This window comes from Gavia stellata, chromosome 14 (genome assembly GCF_030936135.1).
Source record: "Gavia stellata isolate bGavSte3 chromosome 14, bGavSte3.hap2, whole genome shotgun sequence".
NCBI classification, from domain to species: Eukaryota; Metazoa; Chordata; class Aves; order Gaviiformes; family Gaviidae; genus Gavia; species Gavia stellata.
The window spans coordinates 1531525-1548076 of record NC_082607.1 but is presented as its reverse complement, the minus strand read 5'-3'; the positions used below and the strand labels follow the sequence as shown (position 1 = coordinate 1548076).

Here is a 16552-nt window from a genome sequence, read left to right as displayed (position 1 = left end):
GTTTTCGTCTCGGGGGGGATGGATTGTGAACGCTCCCCGTCCGCGGGCAATTGGAAACTGCTGCGCGTCGGGCCGGCGCTGGAGCGAGGGTGGCCGGGGAGCGGGGCGGCAGGCTGGGTGCTCTGCCCTCCTCCTCCTCCCCAGCCCCAAGGGCTGGTCTATTTTTAGGTTTAAACCCCGGGCTTTCCGTAGCGCCTTGTTAAAGCCCCCGCTGGGTGCAGGGGCCGTGTGTCCCGGCAGGGTCTGGGGACGTCCCCGAGAAGGGGCAGGGGCCGGAGGGGAGGCCCAGTCCGAGATCTCCGGGTCTGGCAGCATCCGCGACAGCCGAAACAGCAATGGGCCCTCTGGTTCCTCCCCTTCTCTTCCCAGCAGGAGGTTGTACATTTTATTAAAGTTCAGCCGTACGCGTCTCTGGCCTAAAAATAAAAGCAATTACGAGCCTGATCTCTTTCGGCAGGAGGAGAGGCTTAAACCTGACACTCTTGTGTTGGGCTGGCCTCTCTCCCGGCCCCTCTCTCAGCTGCCGCTGTGCCGACCAGCCCTTAACTGGGTAAACTGGGAGCAGTGGAGGGGCAGGCAGGGGGGAGCACAGGGGGTCCCAGCCCCTTCCAGTGGTGAAGCCATTAGCAGGGTCTTTCTCTTTGCCGCAGGCTGTAGATAACATAGAAAATGGGGGCTTTTGCGCCTGAACAGGACCTCTCAGTAAAGAGGGAATGTGGGCAGCACTCGGAAGAGGTTTGGGGGAGAAATGGGCAGTTTTCTTCCCCGCTGAGTGACGTCCAGGAGCACAGCCTGAGGTAGAGGCTGGATTCACGCTTCCTTGCAGAGCTTGCTCGCCAGGCTTCAGTGATCGCTCGCAGTTTGTGTGCAGGAGGAAAAGGCGGGGGGGGGGAGAGGAATAACCTTTTGAGGTCCTATGACTCATCTTTAGCTTTTTCTCCTAGACCCAAACCAGACCCATCCACCCCCGTGGTGTGGGGCTGAAGGTCCTGTACGGCCGTGACGGTGGTAGGGCTGACTCAGAGGTGAGGAATACTGGGTGACCTGGTTACTGGGGCAGGGATTGCGGGCTGCCGTGGACAGCTGTTGGGGTGGTTGTGTGCATGCCCTTCGTTATGATGGGGTGGTTAAGAAGGTCTTAGTAAGTTACAAGGCCAGCTGCAGTCGAGCGAGTTCCCGGTAATGACACGAGGGCTGAGGGATGGTGATTTGCAGCTGCCTGGGAAGATGGCACTTCCAGACTCCGCCAGAATGACGGAACTCGTTTGGCCACATCTGGGAGCCGGGAGATCAAAGGGCCGTGCCGTGAGTCACGGCGGCGCGGCGAGGGGTGACGCTGCTCCCCAGGGACCAACGGGCTGGAACGGGCTGGCAGCCGCCACCGGCAGGGCTGGCGCAACCCGGGAGACCTGTTGGTGCAGGGCAGGGCATCCCGCAGCCGGGCTGCGGGTAACCATCCGCAGGGTTTTCTCCTCTCCCTGCCCAGTTCCTAATGTTGCGATTAATCCTTCAAACCACAGCATCGCTTCCCCAGGGCGAGCCTGAGCCCCAGCCCTCCCGAAGACCTGCTCGCAAGCGGGGTCGGCGCATGGGGGCTGTCACCCAGCCCTGGGTGGGATCTCCGGGGATGGAGGCGCAGGCACTGGCACACCGTGAGGTCCCCGCTGCTGCGGCTCCCCAGGGCAGGCACGGGTTTTATTTTTGTGGAAGTCCTCAGAAAAACAGCTGGGGCTGTTGCCCCTCTCCCTTGCTTTGGAGGCGGCCGTACGGCTGTGTGCGGCTGGCATAGTGTGAAGTGGGGAGCCGAGGGGTTTGGGGACCCCTCCTGTACCCCTGGGGGTGCAGCAGCAGCGACTTGCAGCACGTGGCATTGGCCGGGTTGGGGTGCAGGAGCACGCCCAGCCGCAGTCCCGCGGGGACCCAAGCGTGGGGAGGTGTCTGGTTTTGGGGGGCTCCCAGCCAGGGCTGGGGCTGGACAGGTTTGTGGGGTGCAGGGTTAGCCAGGGTGTCAGGTGCTGGGGTGCAGGGATGGGGCGCACAGAGGGAAGGGGCTTCCTCTCGCCCAAGGACTAACCGCAGGCTGTAACTTCATCTCTTGGCTGTTTGCTTTCAGCTCTCCGTTTTTCCAGCCGAGTTGGAAAAGTGAGAGGTGAGAGCGGGGAGGATCTTTGGAAAACGCCGGGGTTGATGTCAGGTCTGGTGGGCTGAGCCCCCCAAGCCCTGCCTTCCCCTGTGCCCCCCAACCCTGCATTACGGGGGGGCTGCAGTTTGCCTCCTTTCTGTCCCGGCTGGGGATTAATCTGCATGACAATTAGCCGGGCTTGGCGGGGAGGTCTTGCTCTTGGGTTCCTTGGGCATATTCCTGCCGCTGCCGCTGCCGCTTTCCCTTCCAAGTGGGCGCCCAGCCGCCGCCGCGTCCCCTGCCAAAGTAATTCTTTGCTTTGGAACCGGGAGACAAAATCTCCTCCGTCTTATTTCGGAGGGGTCAGGGAAGGAGTGGGAACCCTGCTGATCCAACCTTGTTCCCTTTTAACCTGCATCTCCCTCTCTCCCCCTCCTGGCCCCCCGTCCTCCGGATGAGCGGGGCTGCAGCCAGGGCACGAGCGTCCAAACCGAAGCAAAGCTGAAAAACACATGGGGCCGAGCGGGGAACCTGATCCGCTTCCGTCGGGTCGTTTAATATCTGCAGCATCCCGCGCTCGGGGTTTGGGTTCGTGCCGCTTCTGGTGCTGTCTGGCTTCTGCAATGCCTGCTGGGGTGCCAGGCTCCGCTCCTTACTGCTTTCCTGTTTCCTCGGGGGTTGTTGGGGTGGTAGTCGTGGCTGCAGCATCCCGCTTGCAGCATCCAGCTGCCAACCTCTGGACGGGCAGCCGGGCTGGGGGAGCTGCAGTGCGGGCAGGCAGAAGGTGAGCGCTCGCTGCCCGCGCCTCGGCCCCCGCCGCCGCTGCCCGCGCCTCATTGTCTCACTTCTCTCTCCATTCCTACGCCAATTAAAGAGCCGTGTTGCCATTCATGGCCCTTATGGTTTTGTTCAGTTGTCTGTCAGCTCTTGTCAAGCCCTGTCCCCTTCCCCTCCCCCGTTTTCAAAAACAAAACCCCTGACAAACCCCCCTTTGAATCCCCTCTTACCTCACTCCCAGCGTGGGGCCCCATTGACGGGAGATGCCGGCGGCGGCGGCGGGGAGACCGCTCCCCACGCCGCCTTTGTGGGCTGCCGGCAGGCCCCCCCGGCCCCGGCCTCCCCGCTTCTTGACAGCATTAATTAGATAACTCGGCTTGTCTTTATTTCTCCGAAGGGAGATGCGGGACGATATTACTTGAGGGAGAAAATATGGCTTTTTTCCCCTTTAATTTTTGGCCGACCCCTTGGTTCCATCGCTGGCGGAGTTGCTTATTGTGCTGAAAAATAATGAGTTTGCAGGGGTGCATGTGGGGCGGGGGCCGAGCCCGAGGGACTCCCGATGCTCCTTATTCTGCCCAAATGGCGTCTGCGCCCCGGGCCGGCGCTGGCGGGAGCCCGGGGTCCCCGGAGCTGCATGCCACCGGCTGCGGAGAGCGCTGCAGGTGGCAGCAGCAGCCTGCGCCAGTGCTCTGGCCCCAATTAAATCTCCTCCAAACTCCCTCAATTACCAACTCTTTTTTGTTTTTTCCACCCCCCTTCGCAGGGTTTGCATTAATACCGTTTGTTTGCATGGTTTGGGTGCAACCTCTGAACGCACGGCGTGCTGCACGGAGGTGGGAAGATGGAGCGGCACATGGCTGCTCACATCAGCGCCTGGCTCCTGCAAGGGCTGTGAGCCTTCCTCCTCCTCCTCTTCCTCCTCCATGGGGCATTGGAGTGGTTGGCAGCCATCCCTTTGAGTGGTAGGTGAGCACTGGGACGCATCCTGGTCGAGCCCCTGAGGGGACAAAGGAAAACGTTCACCTTTTTGCGGGCGCTTCGCTCTGGCAGCACTCGGCCCCAGCTCGGTGGCAGGCTGGGGGTCCCCGGTCATACCCCACCACCCGCACATGTCTTCTCCAGCCATGGGGGAGGCAGCGAGCACCCGGGCAGGGTGCTGTGGGGAGGTAATTAAAGCCCCAAGATCCCTATCCCGAGCAAGGGGCATCGAGGGCCAGCACAGGAACCCCCCTCCGGCAAGCCGTGGCATGGCGGGGCCCCGTGCCGGCGGTTTCTGCAGCGGCTCTGCTATCGCTGGTGCACGCTCTGGCCGCTGCGGGATGAAGCCCAAAGCCACCCAACCTCTGCTGGGTGTTTGTGGGTGGCCGACGGGCCGCGGTTGGGACGGGACAGGAGGAGAGGCGGCTGGAAACGCGGACCTGCTGGTCCTTGCCGCGGGAGGGGACGGCAGAGCTGTCTCCCCGGCCTCCCTGCCCGGCTGGGTGCTTCGGTGTCCACCCATGGTCAGCCAGCGCCGTGGGTCTGCATCGCCCGTCCTCCTTGGGGGTGGTGGCGAGTCTGGGGCTTGGATGCTCTCCGGCGACGCGCACCTTTGCCACGCTCTAATTACCTGGACAGCTCTGTGAGGAAGCCCTTCCCGCAGCCCTGCCGCGGCGCAGGATGGCTCTGAGTCACCGGGGCCGGCCCTGTCTGCCGGCGGCCGTGGTGGCAGCCGCTGGCCATGGGCACCGAGGTGTGGCCGGCACCCCACGGCGCCCATGCCTGCTTTCCCGAAGCCTGGCTCTGACCCGCTTTCTGCAGCTCCCTCGGTGGCTGGAGCCCTCGTCTGCTCGGCTGCTTCTTGGTTGGCGATAACCTCGGTGTAACCGCTGCCGGAACCGCCTGGTCCAAAGGCCCTTGGGAGCAGAGCAGACTCCCGAGCTTGGCGGCAGGAGAGCCGGCGCAGAGGGCAGAGCAGACCTGTGGGGATCGTCCCTTTTCCCTGGTGACCTCTGCGAGTTGCCCCTCATCTGGGCTTGCCCTGCCGTGGCACCCCCGGGTCAGAAGAAGAATCTCTACGGAGGGGCTGCCTTGCCGCTTGCTGGGTGGCTTTTTTGGCCGAAGAGCACCTCCGCTAGCGGAAGGATGCTGGGTGGTGGTAGCGGGTGAAGCTTTGAGTCGGCCCTTGCCTGGTGTTGCTCTGGATTTCCTCTCCTCTCGGAGAGGGGTCTGCGCTGGAGGAGGGGAGACCAGACCCTTCTCCAAGCTGCAGGTTTGCCGCGGGACCCTGGGTCCTGCTCCTGGCTTCCCGCTGCGGAAGGACACCGCGGTTGTGTGTGTTTTCATAGTAGAACAGGTTCTCTCTGGTCTCTCTCCGTCTGCTGATCAGGTACAGCTGGGCCGCCCCCTTTTCATTTTGTAAGGGCTCGTTCTTCGGAGTGACAGCAGCGACTGGGCAACTTCGGAACGCAGCTCCGAGAGCCATGACGGGATCTCTCCTGCTTCCCAGCCGGGGCCTCCGGGGATGGAAGCTGGTTGGGGAGAGTGCCGGTACAAGGCGTTGAACGTGAGGCTCGTGGTTGCTAAACCTCTGTGTGAAGCGTTGGAGTGGCCTCCTGGCATCGCCAAACCCCCCGGCTTCCCCGCGGAGAGATGCTGGGAGCCAAGTCGGCCTCTTTCTAGGCAGAGGGGGGTATTTTGGATTCATTTCCCGCCCCAGCTGGTGTTTCCTTGCCTTCCGCTTAGTTTGAACCCCAGCTTGACCGTGACCTGGAGTCGGTCACGGTGCAGAGCTTACCGGGGTGCCTGCGCCGGCGGGGCCCTGGCTCGAGCATCCTTCAACTTCATCTCAAGAAATGGCATCCCTGGCAACTGGGAGGGGGGGTGTGGTGTGGTGTGTCACTTTTGGGTGGGGTGGGTGTTTTTACCAGCCTGTGCCCAGCCTTAGAGCTGGTAGTAGAGCAGCAGGGGGGTTTTGGGGAGCAGTGGCGTCAGAAAATGGCATTCCCGGGGGGGTGTGTGTGTCAGGGTGCAGGTTGCCGTGGCAACCCGTTTATGCCTCACTGATGCGTCGTGTAAATCCGTTTGGAAACGAGAAGGGCCTTTTGTCTTTGGGAGGGTTGAATGGGCCTCATTAAACCCGAGATGTGGAAAAAGGGGACGGCGAGGAGCTGGGGGGGCTGGAAGGTGCCGTTGTGAATAGCTGAAAAATATCCCTGAGCAGCGGAGGCCAAGGGAGCGAAGGAATTACGAGGCTGTTTTCAGAAAGAGTTACCTGAAATTGCTGGCTTCTGTGCTGACCGCCTCGGCCCCGAAAGGCCGCAGCAGAAATAGAAGAGGTCTGCAGCAGGGCAATCAAAATAATTATACGTAGATTAGCAGGGGGGAAAAAAAGATCGAAGGCTCTTTTTAAAGGAGACTAATAATAGAAGAGCACATAAAAGAAGGGAGATTTAAAAGCATGGGGATTCGTGTGCTCCTATTTACCCTCTCTTGCGGTGATGAATAACTCGACTGAACAAGCGAGAAGGCGACAGATACAGATGGGAGGCAGACGAGAGCGGGGAACCTTTTTATTTAAGTTGTAATTAACTTCCTTTCGTGGATATCTTTGTTCCCGAGAATTTAACGGGAGTCAAAAAGGAGAAAGGGTCCTGTGCCTTCGGGTGCCGGCACTGGTCCAGGAAAGGGCTGTGGATGCTGCTGGTGTACTGGGACGGTGTACTGGGATGAGGTGGGTTGTTGGGTTAAGTATGTAATTCCTGTGTTTTAGTTGTCCTCGGCTCTCCAGAGGCGAAGTGAGTTGGGTGGTTGGCTGCGGTGTCCCACCGGGCTGGCCGGGGACCCCCGCTGCTGCGCCAGTGTCCGCGGGCAGCCCAGCCCTGCCTGGGGTACCGCCGGGAAAACCTGTCCCTGTCCCCGTGACATGGGATGTCTGATGCTCTCGGTTCAAGCTCGCAGGGGACCGTGCGGTTGTCCCTGTCTGATAATGCTGTTGGATTTCAGCCGCGGTGCTGTAAGGGTACCACCCAAGTAGGGTCCCGGTATTTGCTACAAACCCCTCGATGTCTCTTGCTTGGTGAAAATACGGGGTTTGGCAAACATAGAGGTGGCTGGGCGGCACCGGAGGGGCTTTGGAGCGATGGTCAGAGCGCAAGCTCTGGAGGGACGCTCCGATGGCCGGAGCGTGACCTGGCTCTGCGGCGTCGGGGGGTCTGGAGGACTCCTCTGGGGACAGGATGGATTTCTTCTAGCCCAGGGTGTCCTGGGCAGAGAGAGTCCCCTGTGCCTGGGCAGCTGCTGGGAAATGGTGCTGCTGTGTCCCAGAAAAGCGAGTAAGAACGAGGCAGAGAGAGGCAGGCGTTTAATTTCGTGTGGAGTTGGGCTTTGGTGAAGCTCTGGCAGGTTTCAGAAGTGTTTTTCAGGAGCACACACCCAGTTTGTACATGGAGTTTTGGCTTTTTTACTGGATCTCTTCAGCTTGCAGAGCCGCTGGCTGTTCCCTGTCCCTTTTCTGAGGGGGTTCCCAGCTGGTGTGAGCTGCGGTGGCTCCGCGGGAGCCGTGGTCCTGCTGGGAGGACCCGTAGGCTCTGTTGGTATGGAGAGCTGTGCCAACGTGGCCTTCAGCTGCCCAGGCGCCAGGCGAACGCACACAGCTCCTGCATACTAGAAAATGCCGTATGCACCTCGGTTATCACTGCCCTCCTCTCGCAGCGCCTCGCTCTGCCGGGCATCGGCAGCCTTCTTGCAGCCTTCGCTCCCAGAAGTAGATGTCCTCCTTCTAAGATCCAGTTATTTTTGGATTTCTTTGAAGAAAACAGCATTTAGCATATGTCATCTTGTATGTATGTCAGCATTAATGCTTTAGAGCATCTTCTCCAAGGAGGAGATTGTTGTTAAATGTTGTTCTGTTTTCTGCAAAGCCTGAAATAGGGTGAGGTGCATCGTGTTTCTCAGATGTGGGGCAAGATGGTGCTGCTCCAAAGATTCTGTAGCTCACATGGTGCAAGGAGTGCCCGGGCTGGGGGGAGAGTGGGTGGTCGTTTGATAGTCCGTCAACCCATTCTTTCAAAAAATTACTTTTTCAAGCAATTTACCGGTCACGTTCTCCCTCAGGAGGAGCTGAAGGACTGCTAGGCTGTTTGTAAAGGTGCCAGACGCCGTATCTGTAGGACACTTGTGTTTGCAGCTATTGCTGTGAACGGGTCAGCTCGTCCGCGTTTAACCGTGGCCCAGACCGCGAGCCCCTGCCTGTCCCCACGGAGCAGAGGAGCCTGCGTGGTGCGCGTGTGTGGAGGAGGGAGGTATCATGCTCCACACTGGTCCTGAGCTTGCTCCAACCAAACTTGCATGGTTTTCCTTCTTACCCCTCTGTTGAGCCTCTAGCAGCGGTGGGATGGAGCAGGTCATCCTCCTGCGATGCCCATTGGGGTCTGCCGGTTGCAGGAACCCCGGTGCTGCCGGAGCTCCTCGTCGTGGCTGGTGTCCCATGGGAAGCCGTGGGCTTGTGATCTGGCAGGCGGTTTGCTGGGAGCCCCGCCACGCTCCCTCGCGGCTGCTCCTCCTCGAAGCCGAGGCATGAGCTTCTCTGCTGCCGGCGGAAGGACAGTGTCTCTCTGCCCGCGGTTGCACCAGGGTTCCCCGTTGCACTCGGTGTGCGGAGCCGTCGGGTGGGTCTGTGCCCGGCTGCGTCGGGGTTGAACCGAAGGGGCAGCCGGCACCAAGGGGCTGGTCTGTGCTCACCCGGCGAACGCGCCGGTGCCGCGGTGTGGCTTCAGCTCCCTGCCTAGGCACAGCCTGGGGACGCGAGGGTTGTGATCCTGCCCTCGACCTCGGGTAGCCCCACTGCATATTTTGAGGGATTATCATCTCTTATCACCCCACTCCTCTTCCTCTGGCAGCAAACCGCCTCCGTGATGCCGGGGTGGCCGCCTCTGACGCCGGGCACTGGCCGAGTCCGTGGCCCTTCCAGCGGGTCCCACTTGTCGCCCCTGGGTCACTCCATCAGGTCCCACTGGAGCTTTTTGGACCCCTGAGGGGAAACCAGCCCTCAGTGCTGGTGAGGGGGGGCTGCCTGGTCCGTAGGGGGTCCGGGGTCCCCTCCCGGGTCGGGGGTCCCCTCCCAGCTCGGGGCAGGGGAGAGGCTGCTCTTTAATCCTGTCTCTCCGGCATCCCGCTGCCAACAGAGCTCCCCTTGTTTACCCAACTCGGAGGAATCGGTTTACAAGGCTCACAAATACCCTTTTCACCTTTCCCATCAGAAAACACCTCCCGAAACAATGAGGAAATCGGACGCCGCCACCTGATCGCTCCCAAGGAACCTGCAGGGCCGGGAGCTGGGGGCCGGGAGCTGGGGGCTGGGGGTGCGGCGGCGGGGACGCCTGGCCGGGATGCTCCTCGGCGGCCGGCGTGGCTCTGCGGGTGGGCAGCCGCAGGTCCCACCCAAAATTCACCTTGAGGGGCTTTAAGTGATGAAGCTGGTGATGACCGGCCTGGAGGCCAGCGCTCCCCTCCCGGCACGCTCTGCTCAGCTGGGTGCAGTTTGCCGCACCAGCAAAAAAATTTTATTTTTAAACTTTAATGGCTGTAGTTAATCTTTCCCACCGCCTTCGACACCAGGAGAAAGGATGCTGAGATGCTGTCTGTGAGCTGCTAACTGGTGGTAGTACCAACGCTAAATAAATAAAGCCAGAGCCGCCATCCTCCTCCCAAGTGGAGGAGAGCAGTCGGGGGGAAGGTGCATGTGTGCGGGCACCGCGCCGGGTGCCGCGGGCGGTTGGGGTGCCGGGTGCCTGCTCGCGGGCTTCCACGGCAGGGCTCCGGCACACGTCGTGCAGGATTAGCCCCAAAAGCGCCAGGCAGTCACCGATGGGGCACTGGTGGTGGGTCTGTCTCCCTCCCGTTGCAAGGGGCGTGCTGAGCCGGGGTGGACGGTGGGCAGGGGTCCGCTCGCGTCGCAGGAGCGGCGTCGGAAACTGGGCTTTCGGGAGGTTGTGGCTTGGAGCAGCAGCTGTCCTCGGTGCCCTGCAGCTCCGCCGGCCCGAATTCGAACTGTCTAACTGAGTGTGTGTCTGGGGCTCTGTCCCAGAGCCTGTTATTGTGCTGGTGTCAGTCTTAGTTTCAGCATTAAGGTTGAGTTGAATTTTGATTTTTCTTTTCTGCCCTCCCCACCTTAAAACAGGGAAATCAAACCGTGATGGATGGAGGACACAGCAGATCCCCCCCCGAACTTACAGCACGTGCACTGAGGGCACGATGAATTTCTCTATTAATTTACGAGGAGATCTGTTCATTCTTCCCAGTTAAGATAAATTTTAAGACGTGTCCTTTTAAAGACAAGTCAAGAGTGTAATTCTTTCTTGCCTTCAACAGTCCTTCTGAAGTAAAATTTCTCATACCCAGAACTTGCTGTAATACTGCGTACGGGCAACTTGCGACAATTTTTGGATGCTTTTCTCTCTGCTGTTCTTCTGATAAATGTTGCTTTTCACCTTCTGTACTTTAAAGGAGAATTTTCTGGAGAATTGGCCTCTCACATGCTGTTGAGTTGTCAGTCTTCCCTGGGATGGCCGTCATAAGCTATTGCTTGAGACAAAGCAAAATTTTTTGGGGAAAAAAAAGTCTCGATGTGTGTTTAAGAGCTCAAAGAGCAATGAGAGGGGTTTTGAAGGCGTACACTCCGGTTTGTCTTCACCGCTCGTGCTGCCCGGCCTCTCGGCTGCAGAACAGCCCTGCTTTTAGTAAAGAGGGGGAGGATGCTACGGGGGAAATGGAGGAGAAAAAATCAGGGAAATTGGAGGACAAAGGGTAAAACGTGTGTGTGGGCAGGAGTGCGGCTGGCAGGGATCAGCGGTTGGAGGGAGCACCCCGAAAGCCCCGTGCAGCACTGCCGCTGCATGCGATGGGGGTCTGCCTGCTTTGGCTGGTAGCTCTGTCTTGCTCGATGTTCGTGTAGGAGATCTGGAAAATGTTCCCGGGCTAAGGCAGAAGCTGTGTGCTTCTGAAGCCGAGACTGAGCCTTCACAGAAGAAATTCAGCCCGTAATTTTATCCTTGAAACAAATAAAACAAACATAGGACTTCTTTCTGAATTTTCTGGGATGACGTGCCAGCAGGATGTGGTGCTGGGATGTTCTCAGCTCCCTTGATTGCTTCACGGCCTCTCCCCTGCTTAAAAATCAGCTTGACCTAATCCCAGACGGCCGTGCCGTCGGCGCAGGCTGGTGTCGCATGGACCGGTCGGCTTGCAGGTGTTGGCCAAGGCTTTGGCCGAGGAGGTGTGATAGGTCCTCCTGCTACGGAGATGGGGGACGGATAGGAGCCTTCTCCTCCTGCTCCGGCGTTGCAAGACATCTGCTTGACTTGTTTGTGGCTTCCTGTTTGGCATCTTCTGGGCAGGAGGGAGCTGGCAGAGGCCGGAGGAGGGAATTTGAGTCACTTGGGAGTCCTGTGCCAGAAAGCCTCTGACTCAGCCCGGCCGTGGAGAAACGAGTGTGGGATCCAGCTGCCTCTCGGGGTGGGAACCCGTGAGCGAGCGTGCAAGTGTTCACTTGCGCCGCATGTCTGCGGCCTGGCGTGGGGTGGGGAGGGTGAGCAAGGGGAGGGAGGGGCAGGGGCTCCTTTGCATCTCCTGCTACACGGCTCCTGGGATTGCGGCTCCTGGGATTGCGTCAGGGCTCCGGCCGTGGGTGGGGGAAGCCTTTATCGCTCCCAAGGCTTTGGAAGCGGCGTGCTGGCCGGGGGCCAGCTGACCTACTTGGTACCATTTAGGTGAAGCGCAGCTCACCTGCCGGCAGCGCCGGGGATGGAGGGATGGAGCCGGGCTCTGCTGTGCCAGCAGCGTGGTGCAGCATCCCACCTGCACAGGCCCTTTAGGGGTTAAGTTTCCTGCTCTTCTGTGAGGCTGCTGCATCGCCTTCCTCCAGAACTCATGACTTTTACAAAACTTAACTGCTTCCCGCAAACCTGCGTGGCAAAGGCGCAGCTGCCGTACCAGTGGTGCCGGGGTTGGGATGATCCCGACTCTGCCCCCCGTGCCTGCTGCCCCGTGGCCGCGGTGCTGCTTCGGATACCGCTGGAGCCGGCGTGGCGGAGGCAGAGCCGCAGCCCAGCAGGGAGGATGGGGCAGATAACCCCCCTGAATTCAGCTCCCACATTGGGAGCAGTGCGGGTGAAGGGGACCGTACCCGCTGTCCCTGTGCCTTGCCTCCACTCCTGGGGCTGGGCGAGGGCGGGCGCTGGGGCTCCCCGCTCCGACCCAGCGAGTTGGCAGAGAGGTGCAGCTGATGTCTGTCTGTCTGTCCTGGCTGTTCCTCCCGCTGTTACAGCTGGCACCAAGCTCCGGAGCCCTTGCCAAGGGCATCGGGGTGTGCGAGGGCTCGGGCTCCTCCCAGCCTGGTCGGTCGGCGTGCAGAGCTGCTGGGGCTCTGCAGCCAGAGGCCTGGAGCCTGGGCTGCTCGGGCGCTGGTTTCAGCTCCCTGGCTTCTTGCTAAGACTTGTACCAGAGCCACGGAGCAGGTTGGTCTTGTGTGTTTGATCTTCCTTCCGTGGAGCCTGCAGCCTCAGCCCGTGCAGCTGGCTGGGGGGAGAACGTGTCCTCGGGGCTCTGTGCCCCCCGTCCAGCCGCTGGGGTGGGACGGGGCAGGGACTGGCCGTGCCCGGGGGTGGGAAGGGCACGCCGCAGCCGTGCAGCCTGCCGAAGCACACGCTTTTGTTTTCGCCGTGCCCAAATTACGGGAGGGAGTTGCAGCAGAGAGAGCTTTGCAGGAACATCCATTCCCACCTTATCTTCCATCAAGAACGCGTTAGTTGCCTACATCAAAGTAGATGCTCTGCTGCTTCCCTCCTTGTTGCTCTAATCCTCTACTTCACACTGAAAAAAAAAAAAAATCAGGGTATTGCTCCACAATAATGAAATCTGAATGCTAATTATCAGCATATTGCCTTCCTTCCATTCGCAATGCCCTGCCTTCCAGCCCCAAATAGCTTTCCTCCCTCCTTGCTCCGCTCCATCCGGTCCTCCCACGCTCCTGGGCACGTCGTTGAGCCTGGCTTGGTAGAAGTTGTCCTGCAGGATGCTTCCCTCCTTTCCATTTAAGGACAGGAATTCCTCGGGGAGCCGGGGCGTGGAAGGGATCCCTCCCCGCGCCCCATTGTCAGGACTTCTCCCCATGCCTAATTATCGCCTGTCCCTGCAGGAAGCTCCTTGCCTGGCCGTCGGGCAGAGCCGCGGCGTCTCCAGCCCTCCTGCTCTGCAGCCCTTTGTGGGAAGACTCCATTCCCTTTTGGGTGCCAGGCTTGTGTCTGGGAAGGGTGCTCACCCTCGTTGCGACGGGAGGACAGGGGAGCGGGACTGAACTGCGCGAGCCCCCGTTTTTGTCGGTGGGAGCCTGTGCCGGCTCCTTGCACGTGCAGTGATGGTGAATGAAGAGGAGAACTTTATTTTGGTGTTCAAAAAACGTCTTGTGGAGAGGAAGCAGCACAGTTTAAGCATGAAATAAATGGTGTGAAAGCGGGGCTCTCCATGGGGTGGGACGGGCTGGCGTGGCCGCCACTGCCTGCGCTCGAGTGTGTAGCTAACCTCTCGTCCTCCTCTCTTCCAGGTTCATGACTGGGAAGGGGCTGGTCATCTACCCAGAGATTGGGGATAAACTGGACATTATCTGCCCCAAGGCGGAGCCGTCCAAGCCTTACGAGTACTACAAGCTGTACCTGGTGAAGAAGGACCAGGCAGATGCCTGCAGCACCGTCATGGACCCCAACGTGCTGGTGACATGCAACCGGCCCGAGCAGGAGATCCGCTTCACCATCAAGTTTCAGGAGTTCAGCCCCAACTACATGGGCTTGGAGTTCAAGCGGCAGCAGGATTACTTCATCACATGTGAGTCGCCCTCCTCTTCCTCGCCGCTGTCCCCAGCTCGGGGGGGCCGCGAGGGCCTGGAGAGTGTCGCCAGGCGCTTGTTCGCGACTTGGCCCGTGCAAAGAGCTGACACGTACGGAAAATATTTCCCGCTGGATGGGAGAAGGGGGAGGAATGTGCCGCTGGCCGAGCGGGTCACCAGCCTGTATTTGGCTGCTGTGCTGTCCCCCTGCTCTGCCCTGCCCCTGCCTGCGGCCGCGAGCAGGAGCACGTCCCCCAGCCGGGGTCAGCCCCGGCACGGAGGGGCAGCGCCTGTCTGGATCTTATTATTTGCTGCCATCTTCCTCCGAGGCTGGAGGTGCTGCAGAGCATTTCTTGTATGGCTTGCCCTGGGGAGCTCGTGGTGGGGCAGTCAGGATGGGCAGGAACGTTGACTGAGAAGATGCTCGTCCTCCTCCCTGGGCGCTGCCTCTGAGAGCAGCCCCAGCAGCGCTTCCCCACCAGTGGTGCCCAGTGCTCGCTGTGGTCAAAATGGCTGTAAAATTCTGTGTACTGGCTTGGTCGTGGTGTTTCTCGGTATAGCATGGCTTTGTGGAGGGGAGAGGGAGGGAGGGCTGAATTTTCTCTCAGCCTGTGGTCCGTGCACGCAGGGAACCATTGCACGGGGATGCGTCTGCCAGTGCCGGCCCTGGCGTGGATGGAGGGAGGACTCCGGGGAGCTCGGCCCTCCCTCGACAGCTGCTCTGGCGACACTGGGCTCGGCGATGCCTGCCAGCTCGCTCTTCCGCTGCTCGGCTTCTCCTCAGCCTCGCTGTTTCCGCCTGGCTCGGCGCATCGCGTGCGAACCCGTGGCGAAGCAGACGGCAAAGGGCACGGTGGCCGTGCGGCTCATCTCCTCTCGCCGTCACGTGCCGCGGGCTCGCCAGCGAGCGGCCTGGCACAAAGGTCAGCCGCCCGCGTGGGAGGCGAGCGCCGAGCCGTGGGAGCTGGTGCTTTCCAGTCGGTAAACAATGCATTTTTAGCCTGAAATCTTTGGCCTCGGAGGGGGCGGGCGAGGGTGTTGGGGGCAGGAGGTGCTCTGCCGTAGCGCGGTGCCGTGGTGATGCTGCCAGCCTGGATTTCCCCAGCGAGCCTTCCCTGGGGCTGGGGCTGCCTGTAGTTTTGCTGCAGAATAATTAGAGTAAAGACGGTGCGCAGAAAGCAGCCGGGACGGGCTCCGGCAGGTCAGCCCTGAGCCCACCCTTGCGTCCTTCGTGGTAAATTTTGCTTAGTGCTTCTTAATGCTTGGCTGAGCACGGGGTGGTGGCGAAGGGGCTCGCGGGGGGTTCTGGTCACTGCACCCAGCACCGCGTGGCTGTAGGAGGGGTGACGGCTGGGAGGACCTGGTGCAACAACCTGCTCGGCCTGCTCGGCACGGCAGCGGTGCCGGCAGAGACCGCGGGCTGCGCAGGGCTGAGTCACCGTTTGGCAGGCGGGTCTCTCCCGAGAGCCCCCATCGCTCTGCCACCCTCGCTGGCCGGTTCTGGGACCATCTGCCTGCTGTCACCCGGGGGGCACAGGTGGGGTCACCAACTTTGCAGCCGTCGGGGGTGCAGGCAACCCTGGCTGCAAGCCCAGGCGCCCCGGGGATGGGCTGGGGGTGCCAAAAGCCCTGGCACAGGTCCCTCGCCGGCTCCCACCTCCCTTACCACGAGTAACCAGGGCTGGCACCAGCCTGATGGCTCTGGGACCCCGAAAGGTCAGCCCTTCTGCTGTCCCTCGGCTGATGCAAGGCTGAATTCAACAGCAAGCTTTCCCTGCAGTGAGCAAAGAGGGGGGAGAGGGGCTGAATGCACAGCCGTGGGTCTGTCTGCCTTTTGTATCTCAGGCAAACATCTTGAAGCATTCGGTCAGCGGCTCCTCCGTGCTCGGGGGTCAAGTTCAAGCAGCGGCACAGTCGTCAAGCTAACGAGGGCTGAAAGCGGGGTCCCGCCTCGTGCCCTGCTGCTACATCCCCTGGGACCCTTGGGCTGGAAATAGCCCCCAAAGACAAATATGTTCTCCAGAGCAAGCTCAGGAGCATAACAAAGTGCCGGGGAGGGGGAACGTGGGGTCCCTCGCATTGCAACGCAGTCTGGCAGGAGGGTGCAGGCAGAGGATTTGCCAGGCTCTGAATTGCACAAGTTTTAAGGAGCTACTTTGCATTTCACACGAAAGCTCTTGCTTAAGTTAAATCAACCGCCCGTAGCTTTCGGTGGCGTTTTCACAAGCGGCCGACGGCGCGCTGCCGAGTACAAACGCGGCTCCCCAAAGGCCCCCATGGCTTTGAGCCAGTGCCAGCTCCCCTCCACCGCTGCCAGCACACCTGGGTCGCCATCGCTCTGGCTCGCTGCAGCTCCGACGGGATGCACAGACGGGATTTTCCAAGCTGCGCTGTGCCGGCTTTGCTGTCGGAGGTTTGGCTGAGGCTTTTAAACTCATTGCATTTTTTCCCAATCTTTTTTTGTATGATTCTGCTCCCAGCAATGGGAATCTTCTCCCATATCTAAAATTTTCTTTGATATTCATAATGCAGTCCTGCTTTCATCCCAAGGCACAGGGGATCTCCCTAGAGACAGCCATAAAATCCTATTTATCCTCTATTTCCCAGTCTCCCATTGCAGCATCTCAGAGCCTGTACAGGGCCGGAATAGGGATGTGGTGAGCGGGGTGCTCGGAGCATCCCTGTGGCATCCCCCCCCTCTCTCCTCGGGGGGCCGGCAGTGCCCTCTGCCCCCTGCTCAGACCGTTTCTGACTTTAATTTCTCTTGACTCCTCTGCGCTTTGAAGCGAGCC

General features: G+C 60.2%; 1 protein-coding gene across 1 annotated transcript in view; it reads left to right on the top strand.

The window, feature by feature from the left end:
- The window catches only part of EFNB1 (ephrin B1), a 51051-nt gene that overhangs the window by 17897 nt on the left and 16602 nt on the right, over positions 1-16552 (top strand). Inside the window, exon 2 of the mRNA XM_059824473.1 lies at positions 13482-13759. Within this exon, the coding sequence (XP_059680456.1) occupies positions 13482-13759 (278 nt within the window). The remainder of the gene's footprint in view (positions 1-13481; positions 13760-16552) is intronic.